This window comes from Gadus chalcogrammus, chromosome 23, assembly GCF_026213295.1.
Source record: "Gadus chalcogrammus isolate NIFS_2021 chromosome 23, NIFS_Gcha_1.0, whole genome shotgun sequence".
Lineage (NCBI taxonomy): Eukaryota > Metazoa > Chordata > Actinopteri > Gadiformes > Gadidae > Gadus > Gadus chalcogrammus.
The window spans coordinates 853573-872675 of NC_079434.1; the positions used below are offsets into that span (position 1 = coordinate 853573).

Consider the following 19103-nt stretch of genomic DNA (forward strand, 5'->3'; position numbering starts at 1 on the left):
AGTGTCGCTCCATACCATTTAACAGGGGACCAGTTTCATTTTGTACAGGCAAAGAGGGGACTTCTGTCATTCTGTACAATCCAAGTGGGGACCATCTTTTCTGTTTAACAGCACAAAGTTAAAAACAAAATTCAACACATCAAACTTTCTTTGGTCTTTATACTATTGTGCAGGTTCTGACATATGCTGTAGGTAACTCCATCAAAAAGACAGATGATAACTTTAAGGCGGTTCAAGTGCAGGGAACAGCGATTGTTGATGGATTGAACCGTGATAAATTGACTGTTTATCAAGCACTCCTTAACACGACTGTTGTGAAGGAGTGCTTGAACGCCGCTGCCGAGACGTTATTTGAAGGTAAACAAAGGGATGAATTGTGTGAAAAAATAAAGCAAATCCCAATGTGCGCTGCAACGACAACCAGAAAATCCGAAATGTTATCAGATGACGCACTGTCACAGCTTCATGCGGCTGTTCAGAGTGCCCCATCCTTAGCCATTGATGAGTCTTCAGATGTAACGGAAAATTCCCAGCTTTTGGTTTATGTGCGATTGTTTCATCAAGACAAGAAAGATCTGTGAGGACCTGTTGGGTCTAACACCACTTGAGACACGGTTTTGCTTACTTGAAATGAAGGCCTAATGCTCTTTTTGTGTTTATTTGAAATGAAGGCCTGGTGTTCCTGTTCTGCTTACTTCACATGTAGGCCTTATGCACTTTTTATGTTTACTTGAATTGCAGGCCTAATGTACCTGTTTTGTTTACTTTAAATGTTAATATGCGTTACTTTGACTTAGTAGTTTTTCATGGTTAAAAGTAAGCTATTCGGAAATTGAAAATAAATACATCTGAAAATATAAGGTAATATGCCGTGTTGATTGTATTTGACAAAAGAAGGCTATTAGAACGTGGTAGGTTCGGACCTTTCTTAGAAGGAATTTTTAGTAACTGGACCTTGTTCAATTTTAATTGAAGACCCCTGGCCTAGTGTGAGTGCAGGCCAGAGAACATTGGGGCCAGTTGAGACAGTTAGGTGTGAAAACTGCCAACGGCGTTGGTGTGAGTGCACCCTAAGTAGCATAAAGTATGTAAATACATTCCACATCCCCCCCCCCCTCCCTAAAGCAGTATATAATGTGGCGATTTGAAACAAAATGGTATAGTAACAAAATCCTACTGTATCTCTATAGTTAAATTAGTATTTTATTATGATCAGAGCAATTTATTCGAATTCAAAATAATAAACCTGCTAGTTTGATAGTATCTAGATAGTATCTCAGGTAACCATCCCCCCATCACGATACGAGACAAGAGCAACAACCCTCCCCCATCTCTCACTCCTCAGGGGCCACTCACACTAGGGCCGTTTGCCTGTTCCTTGCTGCAGGAAGATTCAGCAAGATTCCCCCCCTCCCCCCGCTGGCCCGTGGTCACACTGCTCCCAAAGGCCGTGGCCTGGGCACGATTGCTCCTTCATACATACGTCATCACGTCGTAATACGATAAATACGTCTTCACCAAGCGTGGTGTCCAGCTGCGATGAGTGCTGTCGTCGGCCCAAATTTCAAGTAAACACTCGACTTCACTATCGCACCAACGTAAACCCACTCGTGAACCCCTTGCCGCCATTGTTTAAAATGATTGTTGTGGGGAAGAAGGGCATGGACCTATAAAGAAAGAAGAGTCTCGCAAGGACTACGTCATCTAGCTCACGTTGGTATGAACAAAGAAGAGCGCTTTTGGAATCTCAATTACGCATCATGCTTTAGCACGTCACTTTATAGACCTAAGGCCTATAGATAGACTGTAAAAGTAGTCAGGAATCAAATATTTCCCTCGTAGTTTAGTTCTGCTCGTATAACATGAGGCCGACTATTTCGTAATTCTGTTGAATTGTTTAAGTTTTCAACAATATTTCGACATCGCAACAGACTGGCTGGGCTTATTATACGGAACATGCATTCAAATTTAGGCTACTACGAGATAATAACTAAAATAGTCTACCGCAAATTCACGGTCATCCGAGGTCAGAAGGTTAACAGCCCTTTAACGCAAATCAGAGCAAGCATCAATATCAACATTTATTTTGTTTCAAAAACAAAGCCTTTCAGAAGCCTTTAACTTATCAGGCAAACTAACAATATCCTTTAGGGCAGAACATCAAAATAATAACTGGGTAGTTTTGCGCCAACAGGCAGGCTTAAAAGATTGCCAAACATGAAAATAGATAGGCATGGGAAGAAGAGAGAGCATGAGAAGAAAATGTATTAATTCATTTACTGGAGTAATCGGCGGGGTTTGCTCTTGAAAATGTCAATGATTTCATCGAAGTCGAGAGTTACTGTAAGCTGTCTCTCAAATGTCAACAGACAGAGGGACTTAAGGCGAGTTGTAAGCATGGTGCTCCTATTTGCTGTTTTAATTCGGTTGACACTGGAAAAGACGCGTTCAACTAAACAGGATGTCATTGTGTAATCAGAGCTTGAAAGCATGGATATTCGGGAAAACGTCCTCATTGCATATGTCCATCACTTCACGAATACTTTTGAGATGTTCTCCTCTTTTTTCCTTCTCTCTGAGTTGCACAAACACTGCGAGCTCCGACTCTGATATGGTTATCTAGCGCTTTCCTGTATCATTGAGAGAGTTCGCTTTAGTAGCCAAAGTGGTGTCATTTATATCGAGGATGGGGACATCAGGATTGCTGCAGATGACATGAGCCCATAGGTGTCACTGTGGAATCGGTTGTTCAGTTCATTAAGCTGGCAGTCTATTAGCGCGTTGGAAATGTTGCGCAGGTCACTGTCACTCCTCACTCTTGTCGATTTCCCCAACGTGCATGTGAAGATACTTCCCTCAAATCGGCCTGGGAGATTTCTTGAGCGGGAGGGCAAACTGGGTACATCCCAGTTGTTGACATCATGATCCTCCATCATCTTATTTGTTGTTGCCAACATGTTTAAGAACGCACAGTCACCTGAGCGCATGTCTGTCAGTTCTTGTTTGAGGTTCTCGATCAAATCAATCGTGTCTGTCACTGATGTGGTGATGGACTGGAGGCTATTAGACGTGAAGTTAAAGGCTATATTGCCAATGCAAAAAAAGAACTTCACAAGGTCTGTCTTTTTATAATTACTATTCGTAGCGTTGATTAGCAGAGAAATAGTCTGCATAAGACGTTTACGTTGCTTAGCAACCGAATACGCTGGGGTTTATGAATACCTGACATGCGGAGTGATATCAAAGACGTGATTCAGAGGCAAAAACACTTCCCTTGACGCTTTCATTCCACAGCATTGAAAAGAACCGTGCAATAACTTTTCTTATTATTTTTTTAAGAAAAGTTTTGGGTGGGCCTGTTGAACAGTGGGTGGGCCTGGGTCCGTCAGGCCCACACATAACGCCGTGCCTGGTGTGAGTGCAGGCCAGAGAACAATGGGGCCAGTTGAGCAAGGTGTGAGTGCACCCTTAAGTAGCATAAAGTATGTAAATCCTTTCCACATCCCCCCCTCCCTAAAAGCGGTATATAATGTGGTGAATAAATGGTATAGTAACAAAATCCTACTGTATCTCTATAGTTAAATTAGTATTTTATTATGATCAGAGCAATTTATTAGAATTCAAAAGAATAATCCGCCGTTTGATAGAATCTAGAATAAAACTGGAAGCCGACCTGTCTGCAGTTGCATTGCCAGAGGCAAGTTAGCAACCTTGAAACTCACTGTAGAAAGGCCTAACGACCATCGTCAACTCAGGTAACCATCCCCCATCACGATACGAGAAGAGAGCAACAACCCTCCCCCGCTCTAAGTTTCTCACTTCTCAGAGGAAGCACACACCACAATTTAAGCTTAAAGTTAGGATCTGTGAAGCGCATGGTTGCTGGTCACTCAACTGTTCTTAAAAATATGTAGAGAGACATGAATGATTATTTAGCCATCCTCTAGCTGACTGGTCCTTTGCCTTCTGGGTAGCCCTTTATTTAATACAGTTTCATACTTGACAATGGTTAAGTAATCCATTAAAGCTGAGCCCTAAGATTATGTTACAAAAACATAGTAACATTGAGTATATATAGTTATTTCCTCTTTCATAAAAGCAGGAGTGTGAATGTCGCTCCGTGCTATCTAAGAAGGGACTTGTGTCATTTTGTAATAGCCTATATAAATATATCATAATAACAATCTAAATATATCATATTCAGATTGTTATTATCTCTTAAGAACTATCCATTTTGCTTATTTATTATTTTACTCATCCATGTTGGAGTGTGAATGTCACTCTATGTTATCTAAGAGGGAACTTCTGTCATTATGCATCAGCCAACAGTGGACCCCTGTCATTCCATACAGTACAAGTGTGGACCACTTTCTGTGATGCAAATCAACAATTCAAATGCATTTCTTTAAAAATAGATTGGGGACTGAAGTACATTGTAAAATGGTAAATTAAGGCTAATTTGGGGATTGAACAATTTCAAAGGTCTAGACCCTTATATTGTATTTTAATTTTAATTTGTTTATCATTTTTATTGATACAAATTAATTGATAGGTTTTTGTTAGACTATTCTATTCCTAAAAACACACTAACAACTCGAGTTTGACAAATTATTATTACATTAGTTGAGATTACTATCTATCCCTTATAGTATATATAGTTATTTCCTCTTTTCATAAAAGCATGAGTGTGAATGTCGCTCCATGCTATCTAAGAAGGGACTTGTGTCATTTTGTAATAGCTAACAGTGGACCCCTGTCATTAGAAAAAGTTATGTTATGCAAATCAACAGATAAAATGCATTCCTTGAACCGTAGACTAAGCACACAAGTTTGTAGTTGTAAAAAAATAAAAACCTTATTAAGTTTAGATATTTGTGTTCATGACAACATTGTTGGGGCAACTTTAATTGCAAAATAACACTATGTATATACATATATATATCTTATTTTATTTAGATTGTTATTACCTCTTAAGAACTGTCCATTTTGCTTATTTATTATTTTACTCATCCATGATGGAGTGTGAATGTCACTCTATGCTATCTAAGAGGGAACTTCTGTCATTATGCATCAGCCAACAGTGGACCCCTGTCATTCCATACAGTACAAGTGTGGACCATTTTCTGTGATGCAAATCAACAATTCAAATGCATTTCTTTAAAAATAGATTGGGGACTGGAGTACATTGTAAAATGGTAAATTAAGGCTAATTTGGGGATTTAACTATTTCAAAGGTCTAGACCAGGGGTGCCCAACCAGTCGATCGCGGTCTACCAGTAGATCGCCGACAGATCCCAAGTCGATCGCGAGGGGTGAAGAAAAAAAAAAAAAAAAAAGTTTTTTTTTTTTTTTTTAATAAAATTAAATTTGCGCGGGACATATACGCGCGGTAGCGCATGTGCTGTTAACAGCAGTTGAAAGCCGTCAACAGTAGTTACACACTCCTAAACGTTGGCATGGCTGAGGGGAAACAAGCTAAGACCTACCATTTTCACCCTGAGTGGGAGGAAGATTATTGATTATCGTTGAGAAGGTGCCGTGCGCAGACGGAATGAAACCCCCACTGAAGTCCGTAGGTTCACGATACAACCCCCCCCCCCGTCAACAATTGTTCTCTACCCCCCCCCCCCCCCCCCCCCCCCCCCCGGCTTGAAGGTAGGTTTGCTGGTAGATCTCGGGAGGTTGGCTACTTGAAAAGTAGATCTTGGGTCAAAAAAGGTTGGGCACCCCTGGTCTAGACCCTTATATTGTATTTGTTTATCATTTTAATTGATACAAATGAATAGATAGGTTTTTTGTTAGACAATTCCCTTCCTAAAAACACACTAACAATTCAAGTTTGACAAATTATTATTACATTAGTTGAGATTACTATCTTTCCCTTACAGTATATATAGTTATTACCTCTTTTCATAAAAGAAGGAGTGTGAATGTCGCTCCATGCTATCTAAGAAGGGACTTGTGTCATTTTGTAATAGCCAACAGTGTCATCCAAATTAAATGTATTATTATTATTATTATTAGTGGACCCCTGTCACTGCATACAAAAAAAGTCTGGAACTTTTAAAGCTGAGCCATTTTTGTGTGCATGTTTCAAGAGACTTTACTAAGTAGTCTGTTTAACAGCCCTCTACACTCTGACAGACGTGTGAACGACTGCAGGTCGTTCACACAATAGAGGAGTGTTTGAAGCGACGTGTGTGGATTGGTCGTTGAAAATCAAGCTCTGGCCAGCAGAGGCGCTATAGAGTATGGGCTAAACACTCACACACTTTCAGGTCCCCTCTTGGCAAAAGTTGTGAAAATGCGTAAAAATATTTTAGGCATGTTTTTAGGTTGATTTAAGGCATGACCAAAAGGGGACCTGAAAAATGTCCCCTCTTGGCTCGGAGGTCCCCTGTTGGTGAAGGTGTTACGACGCCGAAGTCCACTGTTGGATAGTTAGGCGAGTACACACACACACACACACACACACACACACACACACACACACACACACACACACACACACACACACACACACCAGCAGTGCAATACATTTGACCTTTCAGATTCTTCAGTTCAATTCATTTTACATTTCTGCAATTTAGCAATGCTTTGCGCTTTTCTTTCAGCTGTCATTTTATTTGTTTCCAAGCATTTAAATTTTCTTAAATGGTGTGCATGTTTACATTGTTTACTCAATTTAGACTTTTGAACTTTTGTTCAAATCCCTTTACTTTATCCCTTTAAATGCCATTTAACGTTTCTTTGTGGCTTTATAAAAAAAAAAAATTCATCCTCACTTTGTAGGCCTACAGCACTCACCGCATGTTCTGCAGAAAATGCATTTTCTAGTTATATTACATTATATGATATAGGTATAGAGCTCCAGGAGTGCGCTCTGTCCAGTTTGAGGTTCAGTCTGATAGCTCATTGGTCAATGGGAAGCAGCTCATTTGCATTAAAGCTATAGACACCGGAAAAGGCGCATTCTGAAGGGATTGAAACAGAGGGGAATAGCGGTAGGCAAGATTTTTTTTCCTAAAAGCTATTTCCAGCAAACGGCTTCATGACATGTTTTCTGGGACTCAAATACTATGTTTACCGGTTGGGAAAACACCGTAATATGTCTCCTTTAAATGTAAAACACTTATATATACATATATATACATTTATACATATACATTTATATATATAAACGATTATTGTTGCCAGCTCTATTATACAGTGAGCTGTATGACAGTGAGGCCAGGAAGTTTTGGAACCGGACTGTATGCTATCTCCTCCGTGAGATAGCTGAAACAGCTCCAAGATAGCTGAGATGATAGCTCCTAGGTTCTCGTGGCGTGTGGATACTAACCATAGGTCTGGGTATGGGCTTCTGGGGCTTCTTGGAGCCGAGCTTCTTCATTGCGTTGTAGTACTTCTTCTGTTCCTCCGTCATGAAGATGTCCTGTCCCCCTAAGTAAACACAAAGACACTATCACATACCCTGGCCAACACAGCTCCTTGCTTGCTAACATCACCACATATATTTGGTTTGGTACATTGTGTGCAACAAATACAACCCATTTCTCCTTTAAAGAAAGAAAAGACTTTGCAGTTTTTTCAATTGCTTAAGCACAATTTTCAAAACAGGGCCCGTTTTTCATAACAACCAGTCACACACACAATCAGCAGAACACCTCAGACCCTTTGCAAAATGAATCACTCTTGTCAAAGCTATACAAAAATATAACCAAACCATATTTTGTCCCCATATGAAACACACATGCTTAAAATGACTTAATTCTTTCGGAACCAGTTAAACACTCGTTTACATTAGATAGCTAGATTGAATTAAGCCTTATACCGATTTTGCTACTCGAACGGACCGTGTCAATTATCCGAACGTACATGGCTTTTAAGAGATTGGATAATGGCCGGAGCATGGCTGAATCCGCTACCCTAGGTGGCGCTGTAGCCCTTTCAACAAGTGGTTAAAGAGCCACTTCCAGTTGACCTCTACGTCCCAGCAACAACAAACACAGGTGGCATCAGAGAAAGGGAAAACCGTAACCATTAATAAAAACAGTGAGGCCTTCTGGCAATAAAATCGCCGATCTTCTGAATGAGTAAGTAGTATTAAACGTCAAATATTTAAATGTAATATTGTCCGTAGATTTGTTTTCAGGGAGATAGTCTCGAGGTAACGTGTCAGACTTGCATCCGGTCGTCCGGGGTTCAATCCCCACCTAATTAGTAATTTAGGAAGGATTACTGGAGAAATCAAACAACTTTCGATGCCTCGACGCTCGTAGTCTTGAAATGACCAAAAAAAAAGTTTTTTACAAGTAAATATTCTTTATTTTTATAATAATATTTTTATTATTGTCGTAAACAAAACAATCACAGACAACATATACATACACCATAAGACAACAAACTCACAGGACAATACAAAATACAACACGGGGGGGGGGGGGAATGCAGATCCATACTTTTAAGGTAGTGGCTATTCGTACGGCGACCGTAAGAATTGCAATTAGGCTATTCGTACGACGCGCCGTAAAAATGCTGCATTAGTCTATTTTCACGGCAGGTTATGGTTAGGGTAAGGGTTAGGGTTATGGTTATTACTATAATCACTGTTTCCCACAGACCAATGACCAATGTGTGGTGCGCGCGGGGGGGTGGGGGTGGGTGCGACAAGGCACGGTGGCGTCAGCGCACAAGTTTAGTTTTTACCTGAACTTGTGATTCTGTGACATTCAAGGAATGAATTGCAACAGACAACTAAAGCTGGAGGTTTTTATTTCAATTACAAATAAACTCAAGACCTACCTGAACCAATATTTAACTTTTTTCGGAAATATAAAATAAATAGTAACAATATACTACTAGGTACAACAAGGCAACTAACTAAAATATGAAACTGCATTAGCCTAATGTGCAAAGCTTGCATGCCCCATCAGAACACTTAATTCTACGTGGGTTCCTGAAAAATAACTCAAGTGCTCGATCATAAGGGTCCTCATTCGGTTCTGGCCCATTTATGGAGATTCTTAATCAATTAGGGCCTTTAGCAGACGCTTTTATCCAAAGCGACTTAAATCAGTTAATACACACATTGACACACCGACGGCAGAGTCAACCATGCAAGGCGACAGCCAGCTCGTCAGGAGCAGTTAGGGTTAATTGTCTTGCTCAGGGACACATCAACCCTCAGCTAGGAGGAGCTGGGGATCAAACTAGCAACCTTTCGGTTACAAGACACCTGCTCTCCCTCCTGAGCTAAGCCAACCCATAATCAGGCTGCCAGGTGTTCCCCTTGAAGCCTGTTCCTGAGGTCTGTTTTTATCTGGGGATAAAAACAAATAAAATGTATTATCAATAAAGTATTAAAATGCCCATTACTTCAAGAAATATACTAAGGAATATCTGAGAAATCCCGCTCGCAATTCACAGAGGAGACTGGGACAATCAGGGCAATGCTGGCAAGGAGACTGAGGCAGGGGTAGAGGTCTAACCACTCATTATACTCACTCGCCAGCAGAGTCAGGAGCTCCTCCTGGCTCTTGTTCTTGAATTAAAGATAGAGCACATAAGAGAAAGAGAGAAAGAGAAAGAGATAGAGATTTTCACATACCTGTAATGACCCTGTAATGATATGGTTTTTGAAAGAAAACCACTCTTGGAGGAGCACCTTCTCTTGGTCTGGACAGATTTTTTTTGCCAGAGTCTGCAGCTGTGCAATGGACATATTGTCAGGGAGGGCAGCCGACTGAGGTCTAAGGACATGGAAGGCTCCTAGGATGTCCAGCTCCTGGAACCTCCTTTTCAGTTCTGTCTCCAGGCCATTAATGTAGGGTTGGATGACCTACAATGAACAGATCAGCACATTTTCTCTACCAGGAACAGAAGGATCGAAATTATTAAGCTCCTCAAGCTGCTCCGTCTCGTCTGGACGAGGCCTTTTTTGGCGCAGAAAAAACTTTTCAATACTCATCTGGATTAAAGCAACAAACATTCAGTCAGAATAAAATAATATTTAGAATAGAATGTAATAAATGTTTTCTATTATTTTGATATGGGCACCGTATAGGCCTATCTAAACTATAACCGCATTTCATCTTAATCGCAGTGTTCGCTGCGTTACCAACGACGTTGTCTATGATGACGGGTGCGGAATGTTCAATATCAATAACGTTGAGTTCATAAAGCTAATATTACCTTTTCTGAGTTAACAAAAAATGTGGGCAAGTGTGTTAGACCACAGTATATCATACTAACCTTTGGTAAACTGCAAATGTCGCCGACCGTCTTCTCTGTGCCAAATATATTTTTCCATTGACCTCAAGCATTGCGCGTAGACAGGAGGAGCGGGCGAATCAGCCGCCAGTGAGTGTGCATGTAACTCCGCGTTTACATGCACACATCAGGGGCCGTATTCACAAAGGATCTTAGGGCTAAAAGTAGGTCCTAACTGGCGAATTTAGGAGTAACTCCTAAAAATAATGGGCGTGTCACTCTTAAATTTAGGACTTTCACTAAGAGCAATTCACAAAGTATTTTAGGCCTAAAAGTAGCACCTAAGTCTAGGAGAGCTTAAAATTCCTCATGAGGACTCCTAACTCAGTAAGACCTATTCACAAAGAATCGTAAAATGCCTGCGAGACGAAATGTTAGGGTATTAAACTTGTTGTGGAGTTAGTGCGCGATGCATTAACATCCCCGACTAACAGGAATAAAATGTTTGGCCACACTACGTTATTTAACAACAGGGGAAATGCAACTTTGCAATGCCGACGATTTAAAAATATCGCAACCATCAGTCAGCCGTGCCATAAACATTCCTTTGGACATTCAACAATTACAAAGGATCAAAGCCAACTTCATGGCAATTGCAGGTATGCCCGGTGTGGTCGGTGCTATTGACGGGACGCACATAAAAATAATTGCGCCATCAAAAGACGAGGACGTGTTCGTCAATAGGAAGAAAGTGCATTCCATGAACAAGCAGGTTGTTTTTGATGCAAATTTTAACATAGCCTACTGGATGTTGATGCAAAGTGGCCTGGAGCTTCAGCTACCCATGATTCGCGCATTTTAATGGTGAGCGGTCTGAGGCAGCTTTTTGAGATGTACCAGTTGGGTGTCACTTGCTGGGTGACAGTGACTATCCATGCAAGACGTGGCTCTAAACACCCTACCTCAATCCACAACCGGGAGCACAGTTAAAGTATAACATGTAAGTGATTACGCAGATTACGCTTAGTCCTATGCGTAAAACACATCGTATTGGCTCTTTGACGCCTTTTATTTGTTGAATCCATATTTATTATTGTTTAGTGATTTCCTCCATATATGCTAGAGCACACAAACATACAAATGTTGTGGAGAGAGGAATTGGGCAAATGAAACGTCGGTTTCATGTCCTCCACGGCGAAATACGCCTCACCCCAGAGAGGGCAAGCACAGTAATCACTATGTGCCATTCTACACAACCTCTGCAAGCGGAGGAACATTCCACAGCCAGACGTTGATGATGATGATGATGATGATGATGATGATGATGATGATGATGATGATGGCGATCAACATGACAATGAATTTGGCCGTGTGGAACGGAGTGGACTGGCATTTAGGGATCACTTTGAAAACACATTTTAGGTAAACACCTTGGTACAAATCAGTCAGCACTTGTGTAGTTCATAACATTTTTCTTTTCAATTTCACGTATTTTTTTTGTTTGCTTTCTCTCTCTCTTGAACGTGCAGGCTACAACGTCATTATCGTGGTCTGCACATAATTGTCATCATGCGTGTATTCTGCTAACTGCACTATAACTACTTAAAGGTTGGGTACGCGATTTGCGAAACGCCAGCAGATTTTGAAAATACACAACTCAAATGGTCCTACCCCCTCTCCTTCAACGCTGACTCTGACTCCACCCATTCCAAGTACCTGGACGCGCAATCATGCACGAGCGCGAACAGAGATGCGCGAGAGCGAGCCAGGCTAGCGTAGGTTTTCGTTTAACAACATGGCACTACATTCAGCTGTAAGTTGCACCCAGTACCGCGGGAAGTAGGGGTGCTGGGGTTGCTGCAACACCCCCTGTCCGAGGCCCTGTCTTATCACAGAAAACGATCATTTCTAAAAACTCCGGCCAAAGTGGAGATTTCTGAAAACGCCGGTTATGTGTTGTCGTGTCAACGGGGAGAAACGGGATTTTAGGTTCTGAAGTGTCACATTATGCACCAGGAAATGCTTAACGTCATGTGAGCGCCCGCTGTACCGTATTGGTCCGAATATAAACACAAACCCCATTGTAAGACGACCTATGTTTGGAAAAAAGATTTGAAGACCAGATCTTGTTTTTATGAATAAATAAATTGTATTCATTGAAATAATATACGAAAATAAAAAGACATAGAATAAAACACTGCATTGCGACTAAACAGTAGTGAAAATAGGCCGTACTGATGTGTACACCAAAGACTATTCCTGACACTCCTCTGCCCCGCTGTGTTCGCTCTGGCTGTGGTCGCTCCGAACTGTTTCGGCCCGTGGCAAAGCGAGTCATCCTCGATGCAGTCCAAGGCATTTTGAGACGCAGCATTTATTTAATGCTCATATGACCTAGTGCTGAAAAAAGGTTATATGAAAAAGTGTGAGGGTAGCGGTGGTGCGCTAAACTTGTTCTGTGAGCAGCTGGATGTGAACCATGGTGTGAAGGAAGTGAACACAACGATCGATTTTCAACTGTGCGCGCATGCACTGGTGTAATTGAGCTGCGCTGCTATATATCTTTTTTTATCAATGTAACGAGTTGCGAGTCTAGTGCAGGCTGAGTTGTTTTTTTCCAGCACCCCCTGCTGAGAATACGTTCTCGCGGCTATGGTTGCACCAGATATTATAAACATTAAACGGTCACATAAATCATTACTATTTTTAGAAAATGTATGTTTGTTTCATATAATTGTATTGGAAGTCCTGGTTTTCACTAGGGTTGCTGCGGTGTGGACATTTTCACAACGAGTAATACACTCGTCTCAACACCGGTATTACCGAGTATAAACGGTATAAACTTTGAAACTAGGTCAACCGCCACACAAGCATCGGTTTTTAGACCCTTCTCGTCCTTCAGTGGCCGCCAACGTTCGAAAGCAGCGCCTAGGATTATTCTTGATTTCAGTTTTTCTCTTTCAGCGTTTTTATTATCAATTACTCTCTGAAAAAGAGTTTTCCTTCTCTTTGCTGGTGGAGGTGGTGGTGGTGGGGATGGTGGCGTCTTGTCTGCCATGGAAATTCTCGTCTACTGCTAGGTCCAAATGTGGATTAACTAGTTCCAGTAGCTACCGCAGGATAACAACAAACAGGAGCTTGCTCTGGGTCACGAGTACTGCACGAAGGGGTCGCGCGCGGGGGAGGGGGAGTGCAGTACGACCGTTGATTGACGTACTTACTGTCCAATGCAACGAGGTGGCAATCCAAATGATTGGCTGGAGTTTTTCGAGCCCTGCCCGTTCCACAGATGATTGACTTGTTTAATTTTCATGTCAGTACTTCTAACTCAGTGGCTGTAAGCGGGTTATGATAAGGATTTCAAGTAATTTTGCAAAAATGGCCAAAAAAGCAAATTCCGTACCCAACCTTTAATAGGAATTAATTTCTAGCCTAGGCTATTTCCTTGTTTTTCGGTGATTTAGTGGGCTCGCCTGAACAACCAATCACCGAACTGACCGCTTCTAAACTCGTGCACGAGAATTGACGTAATCCATAGCAACGGCGCGTCACTCTTAGTTCATTCTTAGTGATTCATCCTTAGTAAGAGTAGGTCTCAGCGGCTTTGTGAATAACTTTTAAGAAAAAACTCCTACGTAAAATGTTTTAGCGCGAGTTAGGAGCACTCCTAGCGGTAAGATAAAATGCTTTGTGATTACGGCCCCAGATCCGCATAGATGTGGAAGAACAGCTCAATCGGAATAGAAAAGTATCATATATACGCCTCAATCGGAATACAATTATCTGTTCGGAATATAATTCTATGCGGAATAGAAGAGGTGGTGTAGTCCGCTATAAACACTTATTCCGATTAGTTTGGGGTTTAATTTGCAATTGGTCCACTCCGTCTGTACTTTAATGCACACCGAACTTTACCGCTGTCAAGGAAAGTGGATTTATTGCCTGATTCACGTCTTTGTTATTATCCCTCCTTAGTAGTTACAGTAGTCCGTTAACTTATCAACCCCAGCGTGTCCGGTTGCTAAGCGACGGGTGACATCGGTGGGTTCATGTGTTCGCGTATCGTCGCTCTCGCTCCGTCTCCGTGTCCGTGTCCGTGTGTTTGTGTATGTGTGTGTGTGTGTGTGTGTGTGTGTTTGTGAACGAGAATGGCAGGGAGAATGAGTGCTATGCGGAGACGAATGAACCGACCGATTCTTAGATTTCCAAATCGCGTAAAAAAGAAAAGAAAAAAAAGACAATCAATTTGTGGCGCTCGATGCTGATTCTGTGGCGCCGCGCCACACAATGGTCTATGTATGGGAAACACTGAATTAATTACTATAATTACGGTCGGCCCGGTTAGGGTTAGGGTTAGCGCCGAGCAGACTGATAGGTCAAGTGCGGTCACGTGACAAGCTCGGTCGCCGTACGAATAGCCACTGCCTACTTTTAAATAAATTACTTAAAAATGTCCAGTTTCTTAAGTTCATACTTATAAAGTTCCAGGGTTCTTCTTTACCACAGTCATGGTCATTGAGAGCTGATGCTGCTCGCTCCATTGACAGGAGGTCTAAAAAGTCCTTCAGCCAATTGTCAATGCTGAAGCAATTGGGTTTACGTATCTTCCAATTTATCAAAATAATTTGCTTCGCTGACAGGAAAGCCAAGGCTATGATGCGTTGATTGAATGTTTTCGACTCGACTGCCGAGAAGGCAGGTTAACATTTCCCAAAACATTGTACTGCGGTACTGCCACAATTGATCAATGTTCCTGCCTCTCCGCAACCATGCCAACACAAATGAGAGAGGGAATTGTCCATTTTCTTTAATCTGCTTGGTGTTATATAAGCCCTGTGTAAAAATTTTAATTGAAGAATTTTATATCTTACACATTTGGATAGGGTTATAGTGTTTTTTGTTACTGTATCCCACTGTGCATTACTCAAGGATATGCCCAAGTCCTGCTCCCATTTGTGTTGGATAGAGGATAGGTTATCAACGGATGCAGTGGTCAACAACTCGTACAACCTTGACACTGTTCTCTTTTCTGATGCAATCTCCCTCAATTTTATATCCAACTCTTTATCCTGGATCTCTACTGTGTTTTTTTTTTTAAATAAGTAACCCCAAAATAGATTTGAATTGTAAATACGCAAAAAAGTCGACATCTTTTAAATCATATTGTGTTTTTAAGACATTAAAGGGTACCATATATCCATTCTTCACTATCTGACCCAATTGGTTTATACCTCTTTGTTGCCACGATTTGTTTGTTAATGTTTTACCACCAGCTTTTAATACAGGGGTACTCCATATAGGGCATGATGGTAAATATGCTCCATTGAAGGGGAGACGTTTCTGGATAATTTTCACAACCTCACAGGAAAATTTTATTAGAGGATTTCCTATTTTCAAGTTGGTTTTAGGGTAATACCATAAAGCGGTTAGGGAGAGGGATTTGTCTTGGTTGGCTAAAATGTTTTCGTCGACCCACTTCCAACTCCCAAACTCGCTCTGTCCTGTATAGGCCCACAACAAAGGAAACCTAGCATTATAGGCAAGGTAATAAGAATAAACATCTTGGACTACCTTCTCCTGGAACCGTCACCTTATCGTGGTGGAGAGGTTTGCGTGTCCCTGTGAACCTGAGGGCTGTGTTGTCTGGAGCCTTGTGCTCCTGGTAGGGTCTCTCATGGCAGAGTGGTCTCAGGCGAGGGGCCAGACTAAGAATGGTTCAAAAATCCTCAATGAATATCGAAAAAAGAGGAGATGTGACCCGGCCCGGAGGAAGCCCGGGGCCCCCGTCTGGAGCTAGGCCCAGGCGGAGGGCTCGATGGCGAGCGCCTGGTGGCCGGGTTTGCCACGGAGCCCGGTCGGGCACAGCCCGAACAAACTACGTGGCACCCCCCCTCTCTTCATCTCATGGGCCCACCACCTGTGGGAAGACCCGTTGGGGTCGGGTGCGCAGCCACATGGGTGGCAGCGAAGGTCAGGGGTCTCGACGGACCAGACCCGGGCGGCAGAAGCTAGCTCTGGGGACGTGGAACGTCACCTCGCTGTGGGGAAAGGAACCAGAGCTTGTGAGGGAGGTGGAGCGCTATCAGTTAGATCTGGTGGGGCTTACCTCCACGCACAGTCTCAGCTCTGGTACCGTACTCCTGGATAAGGGTTGGACTCTATTCTTCTCCGGAGTTGCCAAGGGCGTGAGGCGCCGGGCGGGTGTGGGGATACTCATAAATCCCCGGCTGAGCGCCGCGGTGTTGGAGTTTACCCCGGTAGACGAGAGGGTCGCCTCCCTGCGCCTAAGGGTTGTAGGGGGGAAAACTCTGACTGTTGTTTGTGCGTATGCACCAAACAGCAGTTCAGAGTACTCGGCCTTCTTGGAGACCCTGAATGGAGTCCTGTATGGGGCTCCAGTAGGGGACTCCGTAGTTCTGCTGGGTGACTTCAACGCCCACGTGGGCAACGATGGAGACACCTGGAGAGGCGTGGTGGGGAGGAACGGCCTCCCTGATCTAAACCCGAACGGTCGTTTGTTATTGGACTTCTGTGCTAGTCATGGATTATCCATAACAAACACCATGTTCGAACATAAGGGTGCTCATAAGTGTACCTGGTACCAGAGTACCCTAGGCCGAAGATCAATGATCGATTTTGTGATCGTGTCATCTGATCTGAGGCCGCATGTTTTGGACACTCGGGTAAAGAGAGGGGCGGAACTGTCAACCGACCACCATCTGGTTGTGAGTTGGATCAGGGAATGGGGGAAATTTCCGGATAGACCTGGTAAGCCCAAACGCGTAGTGCGGGTGAACTGGGAACGTCTGGAGGAGGCCCCCGTCCTAGGTATCTTCAACTCACACCTCCGGCGGAGTTTTTCTAGCATTCCTGTGGAGGTTGGGGACATTGAGCCGGAGTGGGCTGTGTTCAAAGCCTCCATTGCTGAAGCTGCGGTGGCTAGCTGTGGCCTCAGGGTCTTAGGCTCCTCAAGGGGCGGTAACCCTCGGACACCGTGGTGGACACCGGTGGTCAGGGAAGCCGTCCGATTGAAGAAGGAGGCCTTCCGGGATATGATATCCGGGAGGACTCCTGACTCGGTTGCAGGGTACCGACAGGCCCGAAGGGCTGCAGCTGCTGCCGTGTCGGAGGCTAAGCAGCGGGTGTGGGAGAAGTTCGGAGAGGCCATGGAGAAGGACTTTCGGTCGGCACCAAAGTGTTTCTGGAAGACTATCCGGCACCTCAGGAGGGGGAAACGGGGAACCGTCCAAGCTGTGTACAGTAAGGAGGGGACTCTGTTGACCTCAACTGAGGAGGTCGTCGGACGTTGGAAGGAACACTTTGAGGAACTCCTGAACCCGAATAACACGCCCTCTATGTTGGAGGCAGAGCTCGAGGTTGATGGTGTTTCGTCGTCAATTTCCCTGGTGGAGGTCACTGAGGTAGTCAAACATCTCCGCAGTGGCAAAGCCCCAGGGATTGATGAGATCCAGCCAGAAATGCTAAAGGCTCTGGGTGTTGAGGGGCTGTCATGGTTGACACGCCTATTCAACATCGCGTGGGAGTCGGGTACAGTGCCAAAGGAGTGGCAAACCGGGGTGGTGGTTCCCCTGTTCAAAAAGGGGGACCAGAGAGTGTGTGCCAATTACCGGGGTATCACACTTCTCAGCCTCCCTGGTAAAGTCTACTCCAAGGTACTGGAAAGGAGGGTTCGGCCGATCGTCGAACCTCAGATTGAAGAGGAACAATGCGGTTTTCGCCCCGGACGTGGAACTACGGACCAGCTCTTCACTCTCGCAAGGATCCTGGAGGGGGCCTGGGAGTATGCCCATCCGGTCTACATGTGTTTTGTGGATCTGGAGAAGGCGTATGACCGGGTCCCCCGGGAGAAACTGTGGGAGGTGCTGCGGGAGTATGGGGTAAAGGGGTCTATCCTCAGGGCCATCCAATCCCTGTACTCCCAAAGCGAGAGCTGTGTTCGCGTCCTCGGCAGCCAGTCAGTTTCGTTCTCGGTGGGTGCTGGGCTCCGCCAGGGCTGCGCCTTGTCACCAATCCTGTTTGTGATATACATGGACAGGATATCGAGGCGTAGTCGTGGTGGGGAGGGGTTGCAGTTCGGTGGTCTGAGGATCTCGTCACTGCTTTTTGCGGATGATGTGGTCCTCATGGGATCATCGGCCTGTGACCTTCAGCACTCACTGGATCGGCTGGCGGCCGAGTGTGAAGCGGCTGGGATGAGGATCAGCACCGCTAAATCTGAGGCCATGACTCTTAGCAGGAAACCGATGGATTGCTTACTCCGGGTAGGAAATGAGTCCTTAGCCCAAGTGAAGGAGTTCAAGTACCTCGGGGTCTTGTTCGCGAGTGAGGGTACTATGGAACGTGAGATTGGCCGGAGAATCGGAGCAGCGGGGGCGGTATTGCGTTCGCTTTACCGCACCGTTGTGACGAAAAGAGAGCTGAGCCGCAAGGCAAAGCTCTCGATCTACCGGTCGATTTTCGTTCCTATCCTCACCTATGGTCATGAGGGCTGGGTGATGACCGAAAGGACGAGATCGCGGGTACAAGCGGCCGAGATGAGTTTTCTCAGAAGGGTGGTTGGCGTCTCCCTTAGGGATAGGGTGAGAAGCTCAGCCATCCGTGAGGAACTCGGATTAGAGCCGCTGCTCCTTTACTTAGAAAGGAGTCAGCTGAGGTGGTTCGGGCATCTGGTAAGGATGCCCACTGGGCGCCTTCCTTGGGAGGTGTTTCAGGCACGTCCAGTGGGGAGGAGACCTCGGGGAAGACCCAGGACTAGGTGGAGAGATTATATCTCAACACTGGCCTGGGAACGCCTCGGGATCCCCCCGTCAGAGTTGGTCAATGTGGCCCGGGAAAGGGAAGTCTGGGGCCCCCTGCTTGAGCTGCTCCCC

At 44.1% G+C, this 19103-nt stretch overlaps 1 protein-coding gene across 1 annotated transcript in view; it reads right to left on the reverse strand.

Annotated features, from left to right (window-relative positions):
* The window catches only part of LOC130377585 (sodium channel protein type 5 subunit alpha-like), a 193935-nt gene that overhangs the window by 74909 nt on the left and 99923 nt on the right, over positions 1-19103 (reverse strand). The window contains exon 13 of the mRNA XM_056584743.1: positions 7343-7447. Coding sequence (XP_056440718.1) covers positions 7343-7447 — 105 coding nt within the window. The remainder of the gene's footprint in view (positions 1-7342; positions 7448-19103) is intronic.